At 39.5% G+C, this 22,088-nt stretch overlaps 3 protein-coding genes across 5 annotated transcripts; 2 read left to right on the top strand and 1 right to left on the bottom strand.

Annotated features, from left to right (window-relative positions):
- Nucleotides 1-216: 216 nt before the first annotated feature.
- edrf1 (erythroid differentiation regulatory factor 1) lies at nt 217-13,220 on the bottom strand. 3 transcript variants are annotated; one of them, XM_063491036.1, is made up of 26 exons: nt 13,173-13,220; nt 12,773-12,872; nt 11,665-11,873; nt 10,771-10,837; nt 10,561-10,686; nt 9,978-10,102; nt 9,713-9,860; nt 9,497-9,598; nt 9,259-9,380; nt 8,818-8,929; nt 7,697-7,844; nt 7,501-7,612; nt 6,986-7,097; nt 5,871-6,155; nt 5,671-5,742; nt 5,055-5,202; nt 4,766-4,960; nt 4,438-4,638; nt 4,065-4,283; nt 3,716-3,942; nt 3,391-3,549; nt 2,546-2,695; nt 2,125-2,278; nt 1,868-1,983; nt 1,404-1,576; nt 217-1,162 (listed from the first exon to the last, which is right to left on the bottom strand). In XM_063491036.1, exons 2-26 carry the CDS (start codon nt 12,869-12,871, stop codon nt 997-999), a joined length of 3,747 nt encoding a protein of 1,248 aa, XP_063347106.1. In that variant the 5' UTR covers nt 12,872; nt 13,173-13,220; the 3' UTR covers nt 217-996. The 3 variants fall into 3 exon arrangements, with proteins under 3 accessions (XP_063347106.1, XP_063347104.1, XP_063347105.1); XM_063491034.1 differs by having other exon boundaries at nt 12,773-13,218; XM_063491035.1 differs by having other exon boundaries at nt 4,766-4,957; nt 12,773-13,218.
- A 777-nt stretch (nt 13,221-13,997) lies between these two features.
- si:ch1073-143l10.2 (uncharacterized protein LOC565165 homolog) lies at nt 13,998-17,294 on the top strand. The gene is made up of 7 exons (XM_063491038.1): nt 13,998-14,161; nt 14,241-14,304; nt 14,419-14,503; nt 14,810-14,883; nt 15,253-15,504; nt 15,634-15,752; nt 16,708-17,294. Exons 1-7 carry the CDS (start codon nt 14,032-14,034, stop codon nt 16,779-16,781), a joined length of 798 nt encoding a protein of 265 aa, XP_063347108.1. The 5' UTR covers nt 13,998-14,031; the 3' UTR covers nt 16,782-17,294.
- Nucleotides 17,295-17,663: 369 nt separating this feature from the next.
- On the top strand, nt 17,664-18,581 carry tex36 (testis expressed 36). Its single transcript, XM_063492196.1, has 4 exons — nt 17,664-17,714; nt 17,802-17,942; nt 18,085-18,159; nt 18,261-18,581. Exons 1-4 carry the CDS (start codon nt 17,664-17,666, stop codon nt 18,579-18,581), a joined length of 588 nt encoding a protein of 195 aa, XP_063348266.1.
- The last annotated feature ends 3,507 nt before the right edge of the window (nt 18,582-22,088 follow it).

The raw sequence follows: 22,088 nt of genomic DNA, 5'->3' as shown, positions 1-22,088 counted from the left end.
ACCTCTTTGGTGGGCTTGAACAGTGCATCAAGGACGGCTGACCATAACCCACAGGGTGCCATGCTGCCTTGAAAATTGCAGGGACTAGTTTGATGGCATAGCACACTGTACTTTTGTTTGTTTTTTTCCAGAGATACAGTACTTTTGCAAACTGGTGTCAAATGCATATCGTTAGCCAAGCAACATTTTAAGAGAAACAATATATCACAGTACGAAATTCAAAAACATTTTATTATTATCATCATCATCATCATCTCACAGCAAACCATGCTGATAAAAAAAAAAAAAAAGAAAAAAGATAAAAAACCTCAACAGAACTGTGGGCGAACTAACCTCTAAAGCTTCCAATCTATTGCACATTGTAGTTTTTGGAAAAGCAAATAACACGTTTAGCTTATTTAAGCCTGTCACACATCAGTTTATTTTATTCACAGCTTCACTGGCATTATTGAATATCAAAAACGCCAATTAAATTGAAAAGAATCTCATACTTTGCTAAGCTTGTTATTTTTAAGCTCCTTAGAAAGCTCCTTGTTGCATTTACATTTGGTAATAACCGCTTTTAAATTGTCATCACATTTTGTGTCTGTAGAAAAAAAATAAAAGATAAAATAATAATAATAATAATAATAATAATAATAATTTTAGATGTTTGGTACAGTCATAAATGCGTAAGAGCTTTAGAAGTGACCCAAAACTAGCTAAGCCATCATAAAATTAAATAATAGCATCTGAATTTACAAGTCTTCACAAAAATGTACAGTTTAAAACCTGTGATGCAAATGTTAGAAAAAGATGAAGGCGCTGGAGGTGAAGTTAGCTTTGAGACTGTAATTCAGAGTAAGACAGGTTGCCTGAGTGTTTGCCTGTTATTGTGACTACGAGACATTATTTTATATCACCGCACCTTTGAGGATGTCAAGTCTTCTCCAAAATGTAGCCTGGAGGTTTGGTGAGGTCCAGAGAGCAGAGTCAGATTCTTGAGGGTCTTCCTTGTTATGGCTTGCGTGCGCCTGTGTCGTCACTTCCTGTCCGCTGCGTCAGCTGCTGCAGGAGCTCAACGTAGAGTTCGACGCGGCTGACAAGAGGAGCATTTTTCTCAGCACGAAGCAGCTTGGAGTATACATTCTTATAGGTTTTCATCAGCTCCTCGTCCTTATTGCTGCAATAAAGATGAAAGAGTTCAAAAGGGCAGATGAAAAAGTTGCAAGCTTAAATTCACAATTAATCTCTTTTGTTCTTGTTTTTTTTTATTTTATGGCTGTTTTACAGCAATAGCTTCATGCCATCACATGTCTCACGATGGTAAGCAATAAGGCAATGACATTAAAGACAGATAATAAAATAAAGGTCTGTGTAAAATTTAAGTAGATATCCTAACCAGCTTTCATACTGGAGCTCACCTTGGTTTACGTTTCGCTGTCGTCATCAGTTTGATCACCTGCAGGAGCAGGAAGGAGAAACTGGGCTCAAATACGCCAATTAACTTCATCACTTCCTGGAGGTTCAGTCCTGCCATTGGGCCATTGGCTACGTCGGAAGACTCTGCTGATTCAGCAGAGTCTGGTTCATTCAACTATGGAACAAGAAGTAGAGGGAACAGACCGTATGTTACCAAAGCTTTACAAATTCAGTCATTTCCACCAAGTTATTTTTACTACTCAGAAGAATTTAGCTGTAATGGGGTTACTGGAGCTTCATTAACGTGAGTATAATATACACTCATTCGATTTATTAAATGGTCAGAAAACACTTAGATTTTTGTTAAATAAGGAATTAGAAACTCACTGCCTGTGCTGTATGCTTATGTGCATAAATCACACCCCTGAACCAGGAAAAATCCTCCATGAGCTACTGTGAAACTTACCTGTGTCTGCTCCTCCTGCAGCTCTTTATGAATCAGCTGGAAAGCATGGCGGGTTTCTGTCATGATCTCTATTGCTCCAGTCAGGCTCTTCAGCTTAGCTGTGCTGCTGTTCTGACCTGTGGACACACAACATGAAGAATTATCAAAAGAGGCTTTGAAAAGAAACACTGTTTTTCAATTCAACCCTCATCTGACAAAAATAAAACAAAACATTGCAGCCAACATTGTGATAGTCATCATAATGAATAGCTGCGCACCTGCCATCGTAAACTCAGCAAAAGCCACCCTCTCCAGCAACGTGCGGAGCAGCTCGCAGGGTGCGTCTTTGAGGCTGAGGAATAAACTGACAGCCTTGCTGTAGTGAAGCTCTGCCAAGCTCCGATGCTGCTTCCTCAAGTGTTCATCCCCCACCTGTCACACAATTACAGCCAGAAACACAGACATCCATCAGCTCATTATACCGCTACAAGTATAAAGACAGGCAGCGTATCCCACTTCTGTTCTTTTCTAGTCAGCATGAACGTCTTTTCCTTACCCAGAGTCACATATTTTATTTTTGGCATGCATAAAAAGCGTTGAGCCAAGAAATGCCAATTATTAACACAAAGAGCATCCAAGACATTCAAAAGGAAAGGAGAATGGTTTTCTACTGTTGTATAATTTTACATAACTTCCCACCTGATTGCGAAAGCAGCTGTGGTACATAGAAGCCAAGCGGTGGTGGATGGTGGCAGCTCTGTACTGGTAGAGTGGCTGCCGAGCAGAGTCAGTCTGCAGGTCACAGTACTTGAGAGACTTCATCATTGCTTCGGTCACCTCTCGCTCAATCTGGCAAGACAAACAGGAATGGATAAGTAAAAAATTACTGTGTATGAAAAATAAGAAATAAAATGTACTTGTAAATGTGATGAAAAGATGATTAAAACAGAATATTTATTTACTCTCATGGCTGAGAAATGATGATATCAGGTATAATACAATATGATAAAAACATTAAAAAAAAAAAAAACAACTTATGCAGATAAACAAAAATCCCCCCCCCCCCCCAAAAAAAAAAAAAAAAAAAAAAAAAAAAGTCTTGTCTTTGCTTTTTGTGGGGAAATGAGGAATTCTTTCTCAGCTGCAAGTGTGAGAGATTCAGCATAGCAAGGATAAAGCTGTAAACTGAAGTGCTACCAACAAGAGTGACTAATGGACTGAAATCATTTTCAGCCAAAGATTCACTATAATGATTATTCAAGTGGGGTGTGTGGCGTTTGCTGACCCAGTTCATGCACAGTGTGTGTCCCTTTATCAGTGCAGAGCTGGTCCTGACACAAAAAGGCTAGCGATCAGCTACAAGTCAGACTAGTAGACCAAAGTGATCTGATAACAAAGGGAAGGTGTCCACACATGCATCATTAGCAAAAGAGGGAGAACTGCAGTGAATATGAATTGCATGTACAGTGTAAACTAGCCAAAAATATATGCAAGTATGTTAAATCCTTAATATTCTACCTAGCTCCAAATGTGTTGAAACCCACCTGTTCCTGGGCCTTCCTGGATACTGGGGCATAGTCCTGCAGAAGGGTGGCCAGTGTGAAGTATGTAGTGGACAATTCCCAGTTTACACTGTCCCACACTGCTGAGTGCTTCTCTCTGCTTGCCAATGCTTTCATGGCCTGCAGGTAGTAGTCTATAGCCTGAGGTAATATTGCAAAGACAGTATGATTAGGCACAGTCAAGATGCAGTGAGACAGATGATGACAAGACAAAAAAAAAAACAAAAAAAACAAAAAAAAAAAAAAAACCAGCAGTGTTTTAGTGAGAACACTCAATCAAGAATTTAAGAAAACGTCAGCGTGGCACCTTGTTGTAGTAAAGAGCCTCTTCAGGTGAAAACTCTCCTCTGCCTTCATTGCCAGAGAGGTTACAGTGGGCCTGGGCACAGATTCTCATCAGCCTGCCAGTATTACACAGCAGTAAGGCTGTGTTAGTGCAGTCCCCAATGGCTTCAAAGTCCTTCATCCCTTTCTCAAAGAAGCCAAAGCTCTTTTTCCACATCTCCTGCTCTGCTGCAGACACAGACTTCTTCACTAGAAGGGGAACAGGAGAATAAAAAGGCTGGTGATATACTTAAAAAAAAATAAAAATAAAAAATTGAATAACTCTCATTGTACTCTTTTAAACAAACTGCATTTGCTGTAATGTAACTTACCCTCTTTCTCAGCCTGCATGGCTGCAGCCTGGTTCATGTAATAGACTCCCATCTCATTGCGTATGTTCCCCAGTCGTTTGAGAACCTGACTCAGCTGATCTGAAGTAAGATCTTTCAAAGGTTCAGAGACAAGTAGTTCATATGCTGCCTCATAGCACTTACTGCTAACAAACAGCTGGTACTCTGGGTCCATCGCTAGGTCTGTTGCCATGCTGAAGGCTAGTAGATAGAGAATAAAAGGAATGGAATACTTTTTAGGACATTTTGCCAAACAATTTATTGTGAATGACTTTGAAGACAGTGAAATATTTAAGACACTGCACACCATAGCAGCAGGAATATCAATATACTGAATTTCTCTTTAGGGACTGACCCTGGCAGCTGCTCTCTCTGTGCAGGCTGTGCAGAATCTCCTGGTCCTCTTTGGTCTGGTAGCTGTATTCCTCCAGGTAAGCTGCTCTGTTGTTGGCATTTTGAGCCAACATCAGCTGGATGTCCCCACACAGAGACAGGCACTGACTGTGAAACAGCAGCACATGTGGGTGCAGTGTACCGCTCACCGAACAATAGGCATCTGGAAGATGAGGGGATGGAAGAAGACAATTTTGAAGAAACTTGCACTGTCAAGATTAAAATTAAACAACAAAGAAATTCAGTTTAAGTTTCAATTAACTGATTATGAAACAGTTAAAGAACCTCACCATAACACTGCAGAGATAGCTTGATGTAACGCAATGCTCGCCCATACTTCAGCAAGTTAGTGGCCGCATCAGAGAGGACGCAGTAGGCCTTGGAGGCTTTGAAGAAGAGTTTCAGCTTCATATGATGCTGCCAGGAGCCGGGGATCATCCCTGAGCGTGTTGTGTGCTTCTGGTCCCCTTGCAAGGGACCTGCTGCTTAAAAAGCGAGAAGACAGGAAAAGGAAGCCTGAGTGAAAACCATGTTTGTCTATGTCACGTTTTCTTCTGCAGTATTATAAGTTGTTATTACCTCTTTCAAGCAGGAGAGAGATGCCTTTCTCAGTTGCACAGGCTCCAGTAGCACTTCTGTCTTCATATTTGAGAGGGATGGGTGTGTTGGGGTCAGCAGCTGGAAGATCGCTCTCTTTCTTGATGCTGCCATCCACCGCCTTTAATCCCTGTGGATTATGTTACAGCATTACAAAACTGTACCCAATCAATTTAGTAACATATTGTTTCTACGTGTCCAAATTGACACCTAGACTTTATACATAATGCATCCTGACTACCAACAGTCCAATAAAAGATCCAAGCAGTAGCAGTTATTGTAGCCTGAAGCTGCTTGTCTGTAGCAGAGATGGGACACCGTCTACAGACATCTGACAACCTCACTTCTTTTCAAAACCACACTAAGATTTTTCTTCCCCATTTTTAAACATCAGACAAACCAAACAGACACTGAGATCACTTCAGGCAGTTTAACAAAACAGTTTATAAACCAAGAGCTGCAAGGAGACTTTGATGTGTAGATGTGTGTAGGTGTATTTGCCCTTTAATATAGAAGAGAATGTCAAACTTTTTGAAAAGTCACATTTTTTTTGCACTGCAGGCAAACGAACATTGACATTAAATATTTAGAAAGTCACCTTAAGCACATAGCTCAGGACAAGTCTGCATCTCTCTTCCTTGTCTTGAGAAACGGGGAAAGCACAACTTGGCTGAAGAAGTTAAAAAAAAAAAAAAAATATTAGTTTGTATTTATATAAAGATATTTATTTCTGTACTCCACTTTCCACCATTCAGTCGATGCTAAGAAGGCTGTGGAAACTTTTACAGATTCACTCACTCTGATCTGGTGAGTGGATCTATACTTCTCCGGGACTGACAGCTCCCCTACAGAGCGGATCACAGCCACCGCTTTGCTATCATCCTGCAGGCTGGAGCAGTTACTGTAGGAACCATTATCATCGCTGTCCTCCGTCAGATCCTCCTCTTCTTCCTCCTCCTCCCTGTCTTCGTCACTGTAGCTGTCCTCTGAACCACCGGCCCGCAGCGACTCCCCTCCATCTTCTTCAAGAGGCTCGTCGAGCTGGAACAGCTCTGACAGCATATAGTGGGCAGAGGCGATGATCTGAGCAGACAGAAGACAGAGGCGATCAGGGCTGAAGTCAAGTTCAATCAAATCTAAGTAATGGCATACTCCGAGTTAGTCAAGTGGTTTCACATTGCATTTTCTCCACTGTCTGAATATAGATACGAAAATAAGAATATCAAAGAAGAAGTAGGAGAAAGATAGTAAGGACTTAGGTCCATTAATAGTTGGACAAAGTCATCTAAAATTTGCCTCTTTATACCACAAGTGCATCGCTCCACATTTTAAGAGGCTCACACTGTTAGTGTTTAGTATTAAATTTGAATATTATTTTTAACTCTTGAATAAAAACCCTACAGCTGAGAGGTCAAATGCATTGTAACTTAAGAAAACACCCGCAAATAGAACACTGCAAAAGCACACCTCTTCTCCCTCACAACATTCATGAAGCCTCTGCTTCTTTTGACCGTGTCTCAGTGCAGTCCTTCAGATGTTTCGGTTTCTGTCACTTGCACAGCTGGTCCCCAGAAACACTTCCATTGTTTTTGTGAGATTGTTTTTTCTACTTCCATCCATCAATTCTCTTCCGCTTATCCTTTTCAGGGTCTCGGGGTCGATGGAGCCTATCCCAGCTGTCTTAGGGCGAGAAGCAGGGTACACCTGGACAGTTGGCCAGTCTGTCGCAGGTTTTTTCTGCTTCCTTTGTGTTTTATTCAACTTCTGTTGTGCTTTGTCTCCTTTTGCAGCATTTTTTTCTTAAGTTTTCTTAAGTTGTAGTTCATTTGACCTTTCAGGGCCACCGTAAAACAACCTGTTATTAACTTGGAAAGAGTATCGACTTTCTCATTTGTCTCAAAATCTGCACCTACCTGAGGATGTCTGTCTTGATCCAGAAGTTTGACACAGTTTAGCAGCAGAGTTCTGATTGTGCCATAGTGCTTTTTGTTTTGTCGTGCTTTTAGCATCAAGTTGCTGGCCACTCTGTGTCACACACACATGAACATAAAGTTAAAACAAGAAGAACTGAGTACAGCTTTGCACACTGAAGTACTGGCATGCCCAGTAACTACTGGTTTAATTTAATTTACACCTTGCAAAGCTCAAGAGTTTATCAAAGGACTATCACACAGAGACAGATGTCATTCACATCCTCATCTCCGGCCAATTTAGAACAAACCAAACTAACATGACTGTTGTTGAACTGCACCTGGATAAAAACTGCAGTCATGTGACAACAGGCGAACTCCACACATCTATTCACCCCAAACCTTCTCACTGTGAGGTATCAGCGCTGTCCAAACACCCACCCCCACACTTCAAACTTTATAACCACTTTTCACAGTACGACACAAGGCCGCTCATATTATCTGTCTTAGACACTTACTTGTATAATAATACAGCCACAGGAAGAGTGAAGGGATTCTGATATTTCTCTTCCTCAGCCTCCTCACACAGAGTCGTAAGATCATAAAGCTTCACAATGTCACTCCCACTGGCTGTGGATTTAAGAAATGACTTTAGAAAACACTTTATCACAATAATACGACTTTTAGATCATTCCTGCTCACTTTTTCCCCCACCTTTGAAAAGCCAGTACGTGTGACCCTCCTTAGTGCAGTTGGACTTCAGGAAAGAAAGGACATTTTGGGCGATGTCTTTCACGACTCTCGTGGAGAAAGTCGAGTTCTCCAGATGAGGGATGTCCTCTGTTTTTATCATCTCATATTTCTGAAATAAAAATAAAAAACAATGAGAAAATTCCCACCTTGAGTACCACAGCACAAACTGCTTATGCTCACAGTACTTGTTGTTTTATTTATTTTTCCCACAAGCAAAGAAAAACTTTATCCTAATTAATATGCAAATTGTTTCAGTAAGGATTACCACCATCTAATTGGATCACCGACTGCATATGGGAGAACCTCTTGTGTAAGCATGAAGCTGAACTATGTATTCCTCTCACTATATTACATTCACACATATCCTTTTAATTAAACCAATTAGCTCACATTTAACAGATTTTTCATTCCAACATGTTTGTCTTTTAATGTGAAATCATTTTGAACTTGTAGACTAAGTCTAAGGGCAATTTTTCTCCTGATTTAAAAAGCTAATTTATGCAGAGATTTGCTCCAGAAACTAATTGGATCATATATGCTGTACACACTGCTCTTTAGTGAAACTTGGTGGAAACATCGACCAAGTGCATTACATACAGGCACAGGCACTGCCTAGGCTTGTGGTTCTGTTTTACTCCCCAATGACATTTGCAGCTTAGACCCGACACACAAAATGAACTTAATTAATGAACATGTGTTATTGATTAAAAGAAGCCATAAGCCTGCTGATTGTTAAGCTGTGGAGGCATTCTTAAATTAAATCTCAAAAGGCCAAGCGGGATTTTATTTACCACTGCACCCTTAATGTCTCTTGTGCTGTTGTATTATATTCTTATATACAGTATAGAACAATTTCAAATATCTCTGTGCAGTGAGTTACAGTCTCCTCCTTCTGGATGAAGGCTTATAGTCCCAAAGTCTCAAAAACACATTATGCAAATAACTTTATTCCAGCAGCCACCACTCAGATGAACAAATCAATATTAAAATTTAAATAAAATAACCAAGAACAACCAAGTACTATCATCTTATCTAATGATTTTCTATTAGGCATGGCTACTGTATGAAATATTTTAGCTTACCTGAACAATGCCATTAACGTGAAAACACATGACAAGTTCTGGGACGTTACACATCAGATTATCAAGCCAGTAGTCGATACCTGTCAGAATGTTGATTGGTTTATTGTTGTCCCTGAAAAAAACAAAAACAAAACAAAACACAGAGTTCGATGTTTGAGACTGAGCAGAAGGATGTAGCAGGATGAATCCAATGATGCTGGTTCACCTCTTAAAGTCAGTTATCCTAAATTAAAAGATGACTCTAGGAACAATATTTACATGCTATGATGTCCTACATAATGTATGCCAACCTATTACATAACTGTTTCATTATGTCATAAGAATAATTTAACATTATGTTGGTGAGACAAATACCCAGAAGGAGCTAAAAGAATCAAATTGAAATACAATTAAAATGCATGACTGCACTGTCATTTAGCTCCTAACGAGTGCTAATCCTACCTGAGTCTCAGACTGACGGCAGGATAACGACCACCTCCGAAAATAGGCATGTTGGACCCAACCAACATATGTATATCTTCAAAAGTCCACATGATGTTTCGTACAAAGTCATTTCTTAAACCCTGTCAAGCAAGGGACATCAAAGTGTAAAAAAAAACAGAAGATACATGTAGACACAGGGCATGTGCTATTAGCTGTAGTATTATACTATTAAGAAAGGATGAAAAGATTGTGTTACCTGGCCGTTCTCTCCTTCGTTGAAGATTGTAGGGAGGTTTTGCTCTTTGGGAACAGAGGTCACCTGGCCCAAAGCAAAACTGCTATCGACTGTAACACTTTCCTGCACATTTAACAGCACACTTCATTTTCATTTCATCTCATGTGACACAAAATACTTTTGAATGTGGAACAAATACCAAAATGCACACCAGAGATGACTAAAAGCTTAACTTACCTGTTTGGGAGCTTCTGATTCTTCTGCATTAGACGTTGTGCTAGTGAAGGCTGTAGGCCATGAAGAGCTGAACTCCTCAGCACCACTCTCCTCCTCTCCTTCATTCAGGCCATCTGATTGAGGCTCGGCAGCCCCATTACCATTTATACTGCAAGAAACAAAACAATAACAAAAACAAAAAAGTTGTTTTACTATCAGATTGAAGAATAACTCATGTTCAACTCCAGTGCCAAACTCGCTTATTCAAGCAAAGCCAACTCCTCACCTATAATAGAGAAACTTTGACAGGATTGCTTTTTGATACCAGTGCTCTTTACTCTTCTTTTTTCTCTGCCACTTCTGATCTATTAGCCGCTGGTAAAACTCCTTCAGCCATGTCCAGTCTCCTGTCTACAACACATAAGTTGCATTGAGAGTTAAATAATCTATTCATTTAACAGTTACTAGCATGATTAATAACAATAATAATAATTTTAATATCGGTACTGGCCAATATTCACTTCCATCAGCATATTGTCACATAAAATTGCATTTACACATTTCAGTGGGCGATACTAATCTGTTGTGTCACATTAATTTTGCGCTGGGTGAAATGTTCTAAATGTTTTTACTAAATCTAAAACATCAGTTTTAGAGTTTTGTAAAAATGTATTTTCCCTGAAACGGGAACAGGAAATAAATAACACTAAAATAAATAAATCAATCACTAGAAAAATATCCATTGGGACTCCCTATTCATCAAGCTTTTATTTTAAACATTGATAGATGCCCGTTACTTCACAGTTAGTATTAATAATGGAGACAATATCCTCTTGATTTTAAAAAGTCTGGGATTCGCCCTGCTATACCTGAGAGGATCTCATGAAAAGCTCTTGAATGTCCAGCTCATCTAAAAGCAAAGTCCTCCCCACACGATGAACTGCCATACTCAGATGGGACTTGCTGTAGGGAATTTTCAAAAGCTTCTTGATGTTCTGAAGGTGAAAAAGACTTCTGTTAATATCAACTGTATGCCTCTGTAGCTAACAAAGAAACAGCTCTGCAGCAGCTCCACGAACCTCTGAGTCTGAAACCACATCAACATCATCTCCGATGCAGTCGATGAACTCGTACGCCATCCCAAAACTGCAAAGGAAGAAAAACAGTTTACTCAATACAAACTAACTGCGTAACAATTAGACTGATGAGCAATCATTAAAGTCTTTGTCTTCAAGTGTATCCATAATTTACCCACTCACATCCTAAATGAAAGTGCAGCAGCCTGGGGTTTTTTAGTACTTTGAATTATGCAGTGAAAAGTCCTCCACTGTGAGTTTGAACCACAGTTTTGCAACTATGCAATACTCTATTACACACCTTGTTTATTGTGGATAGAGTATCAGTCTTCATGGGTCTCCACAAGTGCATAAGGACCAGTAACACAAGTGATCTGCTTAGCAGATTTTCACAATTAGGAAAAGAATATCTGCTGCTAATAGAAACTTTACCTAGTTTCTTCTCTCATCCAGACATAGTTGCAACATCTTGAAGAAATAGAACTGAATGTATTAAAGCTGCATATCCTCATAAATGTAATCTTGAGAAGTAAACCATTTTTTTAAACAAGGTAACAAGATATAACTAACATTTTTTTTCTTAATTTCTTGTTTCTTATGGTTTCATTCAGACAAACCCACACCGGTGGTGGTGAAAGCCAAAGTACACATTGGGCATCTGCATTATCCAGTGTGTACCTATCCATAATTTTAACTGCATTTGGTTCTGACTCATGCTGTGCTCTCTTCAGTTTGCCATCTAGTTAACCATTTCGCAAATTGCATTTAAACAAAAGATATTGTACTTGGTGTAATGATAAAAGTGGTGCCTATGTACCTCAATCATGAGCTCGACACCAATTCAAATTCAATCTTTCCCATAAAAATGGAACACGTGCCCCCTTTTCTAAGTTATACCTGGAAAAGGGCTTGCTCTTGCTGCTAGATCCTAATATAGTGGTCCCAGCGCTGCCCAGCTGGGGGTTTTCTCTCAGCCAGTTGGCAGGAGGTAACTTCAAGTCGGTCTTTTCCTGCAGGAGGGCATAGCTGGTAGGTGGTGGGGCTGCACAGTACTTGACCACAGCACGGCTTTTTATTTCACTGCTGCCTGAGCATATTGATGATTCCTACAAATAACAATATCAAGCTTATTAGTGTGAAGTAATGAGAATGAATGGACAGCATGGACAGAGTAACATTTACGTTTTTACTGATATGTATAATAAAGATCTTGGTTCCAAGCCTTATCTTTTTAAATAAGGATACGTCTGGCAGTTGATTATCATGAGTATAGTATGCACACTGATGTTCTTCTGCAGCTGCACCCTTTTGGTATCACCACAGTGGATCATCTGCCTCCTTTCAACCCATCTGTACCATCATGCTCTGTCAAACCAACTCTCTGCATTTCCTCCTTCACTGCATCCACAAATCTCATCGGTTGTCTTCCTTTTTTCCTCCAGCTCCATATTTAACATCTTTTGTCCAGTAAATCCACTATCCCTCTCCTGCAAATGCCCAAATGCCGTTTTTGTCAGTGCCAAGGTCTCCAAACCATATATCACAGAAGGTTTGTAGGCCTTTTTGATGTCCTTTTGTCACTAATCACACCTGGAACTCCTCTCCACCCACTCCACCCTGTATGCACTCGCTTCTTCAATGCTCTTGTGTACTGTCCGTTACTTGATTAAGATGACCCCAGGCATATGAAATCCTTTACCTTCACTACTTCTACTCCTTTCATCTACACTGTCTCGCTCCCCTGTCACCTGTCTCGCTCTAACTCACTCACATGTATTATGTCTTGCTTCTCTTGACCTTCATTCTTCTCTCCAGAGCATTCCTCCACCTCATCAGGCTCTCCTTCACCTGCTTCCCACTCTCACTAAAACTATAGCATGTTTACAGATGGCACTATAAATCCACTGTAGCCTAACTCAACATTAGCACTTCAAATACTAATTAAAGAGTGTTATACATTACAACATACTAGATGCTAGATTATCCTTGCAGACTAGTTACTTACATGTTTACTGTTGTCTCCAGTGCAGGTAGGACCACTGACTTCTTCCTTTGCATTATCCAAGGGGGTGCAAGGCTCTCCGTCTCCAGTTGATGCGCTCATACTGGACATACGGAGATCTAATTCACCAAACAACTCCGATTTAATAAACAAACAACATGTCCATGGCTTCGACAAGCCATGGACCGTCTATACATCAGTCGAATAACGAATGAGGTAAGTCAACAATGTTGGCAAAGTTAGTTAGCTTGACAAGCTAGCTCCTCGATAAAGAAACGCTGGCACGTAAAGCTGTAAAATGAAAGTTTCACTAGACTAATTAAACCTAAACGACACGAAGGCGAATAGTTTTCATTGCTTTGTAAACGACTAATGTTTAGCTCTTAGCTCCGTGACTACTTACACAAGCCTGTAGCCAATCTATTGACAGAGCAGTCGCAAGTGCTAGCAATAAGCCAACAACAACTTCCTGTTTCAAGGCAAAAAGAGTTACAAAACTAATTTTATCAGTAGTTTCGAAGAATAAAACTTTTCAATAATAATAAAATATTTACATTTACATTTGAAGGCTATAACTTTGGATATTTGTTTTAGTCAAGGAAAAATATTTTATCTGAAACGATTTATTGTGAAAAATAGATGAACCGGAAGTGTTTTCATAAGTTCTTTCTGGAAAAGTGGAGCACATTCTTCTGATACCTTTTATTCTGAAATTCACTGTTAACACCATTGTTTTTTATTTAACGTGAGCTTTGCATGTGGTGTGATTTTTTATATTTTTAAACAATTTGATTCAGTGTGAGGTATGCAAACAACTGCAGTGCAATTCCGTTCAAGTCTTTAGCTGTTAAAAATCTGTAAAAAAAAAAAAAAAAAAATTGTGATACTTTTAAAAAAAAAATGAATTAAAAAGTATCAGAAACAAAAACATTTAGGTGCAGGGATATTTTTTTTATAAATTATGAGATGATAAGTCATGAAAATATTAGCAGTTGAGGGGTAATTTAAGCATTTAAGTAATTAAAATTATATAATAATTATATTCGAGTACTAGTGTTTCTCCTGTTCATAATATAATATAATATAATATAGTATGGATCCTTGTAAGAATTTCTTGCCAGTAGTGGAATGTCAAGCTGATGAGTTAAAGGGAGGAGCTGTGAAACTTTGCTGAGTGCATTTAATTCCTGCGTGGATGACACAGACTTCATGTGAGGGCTGAAGACGCCGTAATCCCGCTGCTTTATTATAGCCTATTCTGGATGCGCAAACGTGAGAGGTTTTTCCTTAAAGTGTCCATTATAATGGGAAGTTGGAAGAATCACGTGCGCCAAGGGCTGCAGCATAGAGACCGCAGAGAAAAGCTCCCGTTTGTTGGCGTTTTCACAAGCTGTAAGATTAACTTTTCTCTGCCTCTCTCGATGTTGTCCTCTCTATCAGAGCCTAAGGACGTCTGTCTGTTTTCTTTTAGTGTCTCAGCTGGAGGAACGCTTTGAACTTCGCGAAGAGATTTTGGCTGATGTTCAGTCTCAGAGGTTAGAAATGCAGAATTTAACTTACCCTACATCTGGCGCTTGCGCTGATCGGTTTGTCCTCTGCTTGATTTTTTGTAAAGTATTTTAACTCTACACACTTTTTTTTATTTTCAGTTTAGAAAGACATGGAGTTGAGGTTGGGGGAAACGCCACACTGCTTCGACTCCAGCTGAGAGAGAGTGAGCACCTGGTAGATAAGGTGGGTTAAATGAGGAGTAATCCAATGATTGAACGCCCCAGCGGCTCAAACCTTCTACTACAGGGAAGACGTTTACGTAAAATGCAGAGCAGCATGTTTCCATTGATATGCACGAAGACCACATCTGACAATCTGAAACAACTTTCAGAGCATTTGAACTTTATTTTAAAAAATGAATAAATAAATGAATAAACATTCATTATTGCAACTGGTTCAGAAGAGTGGAGAAAATACTTTAATAATCATCTTTAATGGGTGAAATCCTCCCATTATTAGGTCGCTTCACCCTTTCTTTTGTCTACCCAGTTATCTCAAACTGTCTCCGACCTTACCACCGTCCTCCATCTCAAAGAAGCTGAACTACAGTACTGGCAATCACGGTAATTCAAATACCTTGGTCAGTACTGACTATGATTCCAAGATTAAAATAACACACTACGATACACAGACAATGTAAAAGCAACACATGATGGACCAGATTGAGGAAAGTGTTAATTCACGGTATATTTCAGATCTAGTAAAGGTATTTTTCAAATTAAGTTTCCCCGTAATTGCTCAATATGTTGCCAATTAATCCTAGAGTAGTAAACAGTTAATTTGGTCATATAATAAACTTATTTTATATTCATAGGAATACTGAACCACTGAAATAAAGAAGTATAATTTTCCAGGTTAGGCCGATTGTTGGGATTTTGTATTCAGAATATAAGGGATCAGTTTGTCACCATTATAATACTTTGCTGTTACAGTGTGTCTCAGTTCCATCAAGAGGCACTTACTCTGGCTAAAGGGAGTAACACCCTGAAGGAAGTCCTTTCAGAATATGAGTTTACCATAGAGTGTCAATCCAAAGAGTTAGCAACCCTGCGTGTGGATCAGCAATGCCTAAAGGAAGCTCTTGCAGATGCACTAAGAGAGAAAGAACGGCTATTGCAGCGATGGATGGAGGAGAAAATAGAGGAAGCGGACAGGTTGAATAATTACAACGTCACTCAGGCAAGGTGAGATAATGAGTTCAGGAGTTTCTGTGTGACTTGCAAAGCTCAAAAATTTAAATTTGTTAACTTTACATGATCGCATAATCACACTTTAAAGCTTAAAAGTTATCTGGGACTGCTCCCTTTTACCAGGTGGCAACATTTGACCAAACATCTGAAGAAGCACCTCCAGAAAGGTGTGGGGAAAGAGCATGAGCCCACGCTGACCAACTCTTCAAGTGATGCAGCACAGTCTACATCAGCCAGTCAGAGTAAGAATCTGCATATAGATATTAACACACAATAACACACATTAGATGCAAACACATGGCTGACTTTTAGGCCGTCCTTTTTGCTCTTTAAATTAAGAAGTTTTAGGTCGTAGGTTGAAGACAAGTGTGTCTTAGTGGTGAGCTGGTAATATGATACACAAAAGGCTAATGGAAAAGTGAGAGAATAGTGCAAAATGATATTTTTTTTGTTTGTTTTTAACCATCTAACTAGATAGCAGTGGCAACTTCGTAAGAGTTACAGTACATGAAGTACTGAATAGGAACTCTTGGACCCAGCTACTAATAAAACCTAATAGTAGTTAAGAATTTAATAGGAAATTCATGGGCAACCACTTTGATATAATGCTATTTTTAAGCAAGAATTTTTTTTTCAATTCAGTTTATTTATATAGCACTCTTCACAGGATAAAAACCACAAAGTGCTTCACAGTAATATAAAAACAGCTAGAAATTAAAAAAAATAGCACAATCAAACATTCAGCACAAATCTAATTAAAAGCCAATCTAAATAAATGAGTCTTAAGCTGCTTTTTAAAAGAATAAATACAGTCAAGGCAACGTAATGATGGAGGGAGCGCATTCCACAACCTGGAGGCCACCGCTCTAAAAGATCTATCTCCTCTGGTCTTAAAACGTGTTCGTGGGACTACCAACAGCCTTTGATTAGATGATCTCAGGCTGCGAGAGGGAGCGTGGGGTTCTAACAGATCAGAAATGTAGACAGGGGCATCACAATTCAAAGCTTTAAAAGTCAGTACCAAGATTTTAAAATGAATTCAAAAATGTATGAATGTTGCAATAATAGTGAATACATCAAAGTCATGTTTTTTTTACAGTTTCCAGCCACTTTAATGTACAGCTCAAGACCTTTAATTCAATGTTTGGTCAAAAGAATCAATGGTAATTGTTTTGTGTCTGCCTATCTTGTCCTCAGGGATCAATATTCCAACAGATATGCACAGTGGACTCCCAGACCAGTGTCATATCTCAGGTCCACCACAGCCCTAATTTTCCCTTCAGATCCCGGAGAGAACTTTTTTTTTTCTTCTCCCCAGTGCTTATAGATGAAATGATGACATAAATAATGAAAATGTAGTTTGTTTTTCTTTGCAAATGTTAGGACAAATTGCTCACATGGATCTATTTTATTTTTATTATTTATCTAAAAAATATATTTAAAGATCCACTATACTATGCAAATTTGTTTGTGACGTATAGTTAGAGTGTCTAATTTTACATCACAAGTCACCCTGAAGTTTAGCTGATCACATGTGGACATCGTCTCCATGGACAACGCTTCAAACCCTTATGTTTCTACAATTCTTTTTCTTTTAATCAATTAACCTTTGAAACAACTTCATCTGGTTTTCAGTTGTTTTTTTTGTTTTTTTTTAACATTTTAATTGCTGTTCAACAAATTAAACATTTAATAATTTTGAAAAATCAAGCTCAGTGTTAGTTTACTGTACACTCTTGTATGTAATTGTGTGTTACTGTCTTCTTTATCACCTGTAAAAGAAAATAAAGAGACTTTTATGCCTATTTTTTTTTTAATCCCCTCTCCTGAACAAAGACTATCATTTTAAACATTGCATGTTGTATTCCTTAATTGATTAAATATTAAATACTAAGAATTTCATTGTGGGGTATTTCTCATTCTGTTTGATCACAAATCTGAAATACTTCAAAATGTTTTGGGGTTGTTTTTTTTTTTTGTTTTGTTTTAATCATCAGAATTCAGTTTCGGATCTCTAGGATCCGATTGCAGTTTGTTTGCTGCCTGTTTCCATGGTCACCAGTGTTGGCATTAGTAGTTAAGTTGCACAGTGTGTGGAGTGCGTGTTTGGTTTTACTGATTGTGGTCTAAACACCTCAAGCTGTAGTGGAAAAATGGTAAAAGGCGGAAAGCGGCATTTTTCAGTGAGCACTGATTGCAAATGGGTAAGAAGTCTTCGTTTCATTGGATAATTAAATCATAGCATTCTAAACCTAGATGTGTAATTAGGTTTTCTTTCATTTTGTTTCCAGTTTGCTCATCCAGGTTTATCAGAAAATGAGACAAAGACTCGAGAGAACTGTACAAGCACTGGGACCATGCTGACTCAAGTGAAGTCATCGTTGCCTCAGGCTTTAAACTTTCAGCGCTATCCTAAATGGAAAAGTCAGCAGGTGTGTATGTAGACAAGGCATGGCCTTACTGCTTTTGATATCATAGTCACTGCCAGTGGCCTTGATAGTTTTCCTTGGACTTGCTATCACAGTTCTGTATTTAGTTGCTCTCCCAGTATGAGTTTTATGGGTTAACTTGCAGAAATCCAGAGAGTATCCCTTCTCAGACCATGACAACAAGCATGCCTTGAAAGACGACGTCATTGTATTCTCTCATGTAAGTATGTAGTGAAAGGTTCAAGGTTTTGCTGAACACAAGATTCACCACATTATACCTTTAAAAGGGGACCGTGTCTATTCTATGTTGATGTACTTCAGAGTGTGGGAAGGAGGAAGTGTCTTGATGATCGCAGACAGCACATCTCCCGTTTCTGCCTGTGCCATGGTGGAACTGACAATAGCACCAAAGAGACTCGAGGGAATGTCACAGCCTACCAGAGTGACTTCATAGTGAAAGAGGTTGTTGACTCTGCATCCATAAACCGGCGCTTCCCTCGCAACCACAGGCAGAAGTCTGCAGAGGCAGCTTTGGCACAGGCGGGGGAGACGTTTATGTGGTTCGGACGAGACGATTCTGACCAGTCTGACACCCTGCAAGTGCTGGCAGCTACCAACTGCTCAGCACCATCCAAGCCTTAAGAGATTCTTACATTTAATGCCCAGATGGCATCATTAGGGGGCCATAGCATGCACAGAGCTTCCTTCACTTGCATATGAGCTGTAATCCATTAAAAATTGTGACCTTTACCAAGATTTATCCCACAGCATCCTCAATATCAAATGTTTCAAGATTGAAAAAAGCATTAACATAGTTTAAATAACATTTATTGCATAGAAACTATGCAAAGCGATTACTTTCAAAGTTTAGAACCTGCAAAAACTACTTCAATACTTTTGCTAGTACTTAAGTGATTTTATCTCTGTATTTCTAACATTGTAAGGCTGGTGATAAAATGATCAGAATCAACGGCAGGTACTTTTTGCATCTCAACTGTTGAGAGTTCAGTCAGCCTCAGGCAGAAGAATGAGCTATCAGCTAATGTCGACTCCATTAAATATGCTAAAGTTGCTACAAACATTTCACAAACGCAATACAGCAATGTAGCACAATGTTATTTGAACTCAAGTTAGCATAAGCTGAGTTAACGTAGCTATGGATGCATCTGAACATCAGTGTGCACAGGCCTGATTTGAGTGCCACTATTAGTCCACGTGAGGACTGTTGGTGGTTCACAGTTTTGCCAGCAGAGGGCAGCAGGTCTACATGAGCCATTTGGCCTGCCTAGCCAGTGAGTTGTTCAAGGGCCAAGTTGTATGAAAAATGTAATAGCCACAAAACCCCTGTGTAATATGCATGTTCTGTGAGAGAAAATGTGGTAGGGGGGGAGGAATAATTAGAAAAATGATCCAGCTATTTTTATTCAATACATATCAACATGGAGATATTCAATTAGAGCATACGAAATAAATTAAGCTTGATTTGAGTCATAATGCATGGGCTTGTTTCACCCCAGGGGATGAAAAGGATGGATATGTGTGTGTGCAGCCCATGAAGAGAGAGGAGGAAGCGTGGGAGCCAATGACAGAGAGCACTGCTCAGAGAAAAGCACTTAAGTGAAGAGTGTCCCCGACCACTCTCTCCAATAGCTGATGTTTTCTCCAGAGCATGCTCTGACCAGCTGCTTTCTTTCTTTAAATACTCACCGGGGAGATGGATTTTTCTCACAAGCTTTCTTTCAGCTGTTGTAATTAGCTGATCCACATACCGCGCTGACCTTGTAGGCGTTTGTTTCACTTTTAAAAGGTGAAGCAGACCTCAGTCTTTTCTCAGACAAGATGGCTGAGAGATGTTTATGTGAAACTGTGGACCTTTTGCGATTTCACTTTGAGATTATCTGGCACATCGCCGTCAGAAAAAAACGATCCCCTGATGCAGGTGCACAATTAGGAGGGGGATGTATGATGAGGAGATTACTTTTGATGGTTTCCAGGTCTGTTTTAACCCTATTTCTGCCATGTCACTGAGACAACAGCCTGGAGCATTTTGCTATTTTGCCTAAACTATTGTCAAACATTTTGTGAAGACCAGCAGTGTTGCTGATGAGAGAGAAAGAAGCGCTTATTAAGGAAAAACACCTGTGCTCTGGTTTGACAGTTGGTTGTTCCTGGTCTCGACTGGTTGTCTGGCACCTCTGTCCCTGTGGGTGCATTTCGCAGACTGCACTTTTCTTTGGACTTGCCACAACTTGAACAACTCCTCCGCACAGAAGCCACCAACACTTCATAATCAGAAAGTCTCATTAGCTCTGTCAGAAGAGCAGTAAGGCTTTTAATACTCGACAGAAGAGTGAGAACGCTGAAATAACATGCCAATCATTAGTTGTGTTAGTACTGTATGTGCCATGTTTAGTGTGTTACTGCATGCGTGTTACATCATGTAGCCGGCAAGTATATGTAAATACAGTTGCTTGGTAGAAAATCAATCCTTCTCCCAAGGACAAAAGGCACATCTCAGTAAACAAGCATTCAACCACCAAAGCCTTGCACTTCATGAATATTAAATCAGTCACTTTGAATCCTACCTCTTTGGTGTTGGTGGAGGCCCTAGTCTGGATTCTTACCATTTGCTGTGATTTATTCACAGGTGCATGTGTCTCTTTGATGTGTTGAGTTGAGAGGTTTTGCACCTGTTAGAGAAAAAAATGCTTTGAAAACAAGAGGTGGATTTGCCAGACAGTCAAAATAACAGCAACAGAAGGAAGATTTGTGTTGCCATGGTACATTGTGTGCGTGTATGCGTGTGTGCTTGTGTGTTTTCTTTTCAAAAAAGGCTGCTGCGCTGTTTTGACACATTCTGTTGTGTGCAGCAAAATTGGTTTTTGTCAAACAAGATCTACCTTCCTTTTTTTTTGTAAATCCCACATCAGTTTTGGCATCTGTTCTGACATTATGAAGTTGTGCATTTTTCATTTTGTGCATTACCTATTCATTAAAGATGTAACTTGAAAGAGAGTTGCTATGGAGATGCTGCGGTTAAATCGCATATCTCAAAGATTTTTTATTTCTGTTTATTCTTTTGCCAATTATAACTATGTCTAGCTATCTTGACTTCTTTAGATTTTTCACCCCACTTTCAATATCTTTTTTGATACGATGTCAAGGCTCACAGTAGGACTTTTCCTTATGCCTAACACTTAATCTTGTTCAAACACTCAGCACACAGTCTAAACAGCAACTATAGAGTCCAAAAGTCTTTCGAATTGGCTGGGTTAAACTACACCCAAACTTTAAGACTCCTTCCAATCTCCTGTCAGTCATTTCTCTTGCAGTGCTTCCAATTCCCTGGCAGTGTTATTTTTTCAGCAGCCAGTTGGTTGGTGTCCCCTGGCAGCCTTAGTGGTCCTTGTTGCAGTAACGGTCAGGGGCCCTCCTGAGTCTGAGGGTGGTGATAAAGGTGGCTGGCTATCTCATTTCCACAGAGGACTAGATAACATCCTGAGAACATTCCCATCACTTGAGGAGTTTGTTCAGTTGAGATAAGAGTTCCCCTGCTAAAACCCAGCTGGGAAGCTCTGTGTTTGCCTGAGTATGTGTGTCTTTGCACTGTGCATGTGTGCCTTAACAGAGTACTTTGGAACATGTTAGCTGTAGTTCTCTTCTGTGCTGCAGCTGTGAGGTCCGCCAGGCTCCGATCGAGATGCTGCCTCAAAAGATCAGGCCTATCCTTGCATTAAATCACATTCCCCCATGCATTTTTCAAACCTCCGACAAGGCTTGCATGTTAATTTGTGCGTAGGTGGTGAGAATAATTACATTAGCCTGGTTGTAAACAAAGACCTACAAGCAGCAGTCTGTTCAAGTATCCCACCAGAGAAAGAACAAGCAAGTAGTTTATACAAGGATGGATGAATTTATAATGCATGCTTTACATGAAGGCATCCATAGCTGTTGTATCTGTAATTAAATAGCAACATGAAGAAAAATTAGCTGTTTTTCAAGCAAAATAAGCCTTATGCATTCTTGATTTTGTCTTTTGTTATATATTTAGAATAAGGGGAAACAATGCACAAACCACAGAGGATAGTTTTCTTCAGAAACACACTTTTATAGCCCCAAAAGGAGCTTTGACTCGATTGCTGCATGTGC

The sequence above is a fragment of the Pelmatolapia mariae genome, linkage group LG13 (genome assembly GCF_036321145.2).
Source record: "Pelmatolapia mariae isolate MD_Pm_ZW linkage group LG13, Pm_UMD_F_2, whole genome shotgun sequence".
In the NCBI taxonomy this organism is placed as follows: Eukaryota; Metazoa; Chordata; class Actinopteri; order Cichliformes; family Cichlidae; genus Pelmatolapia; species Pelmatolapia mariae.
Note: the sequence above shows the minus strand (reverse complement) of the source record. Positions and strands in the feature narration are given on the sequence as shown.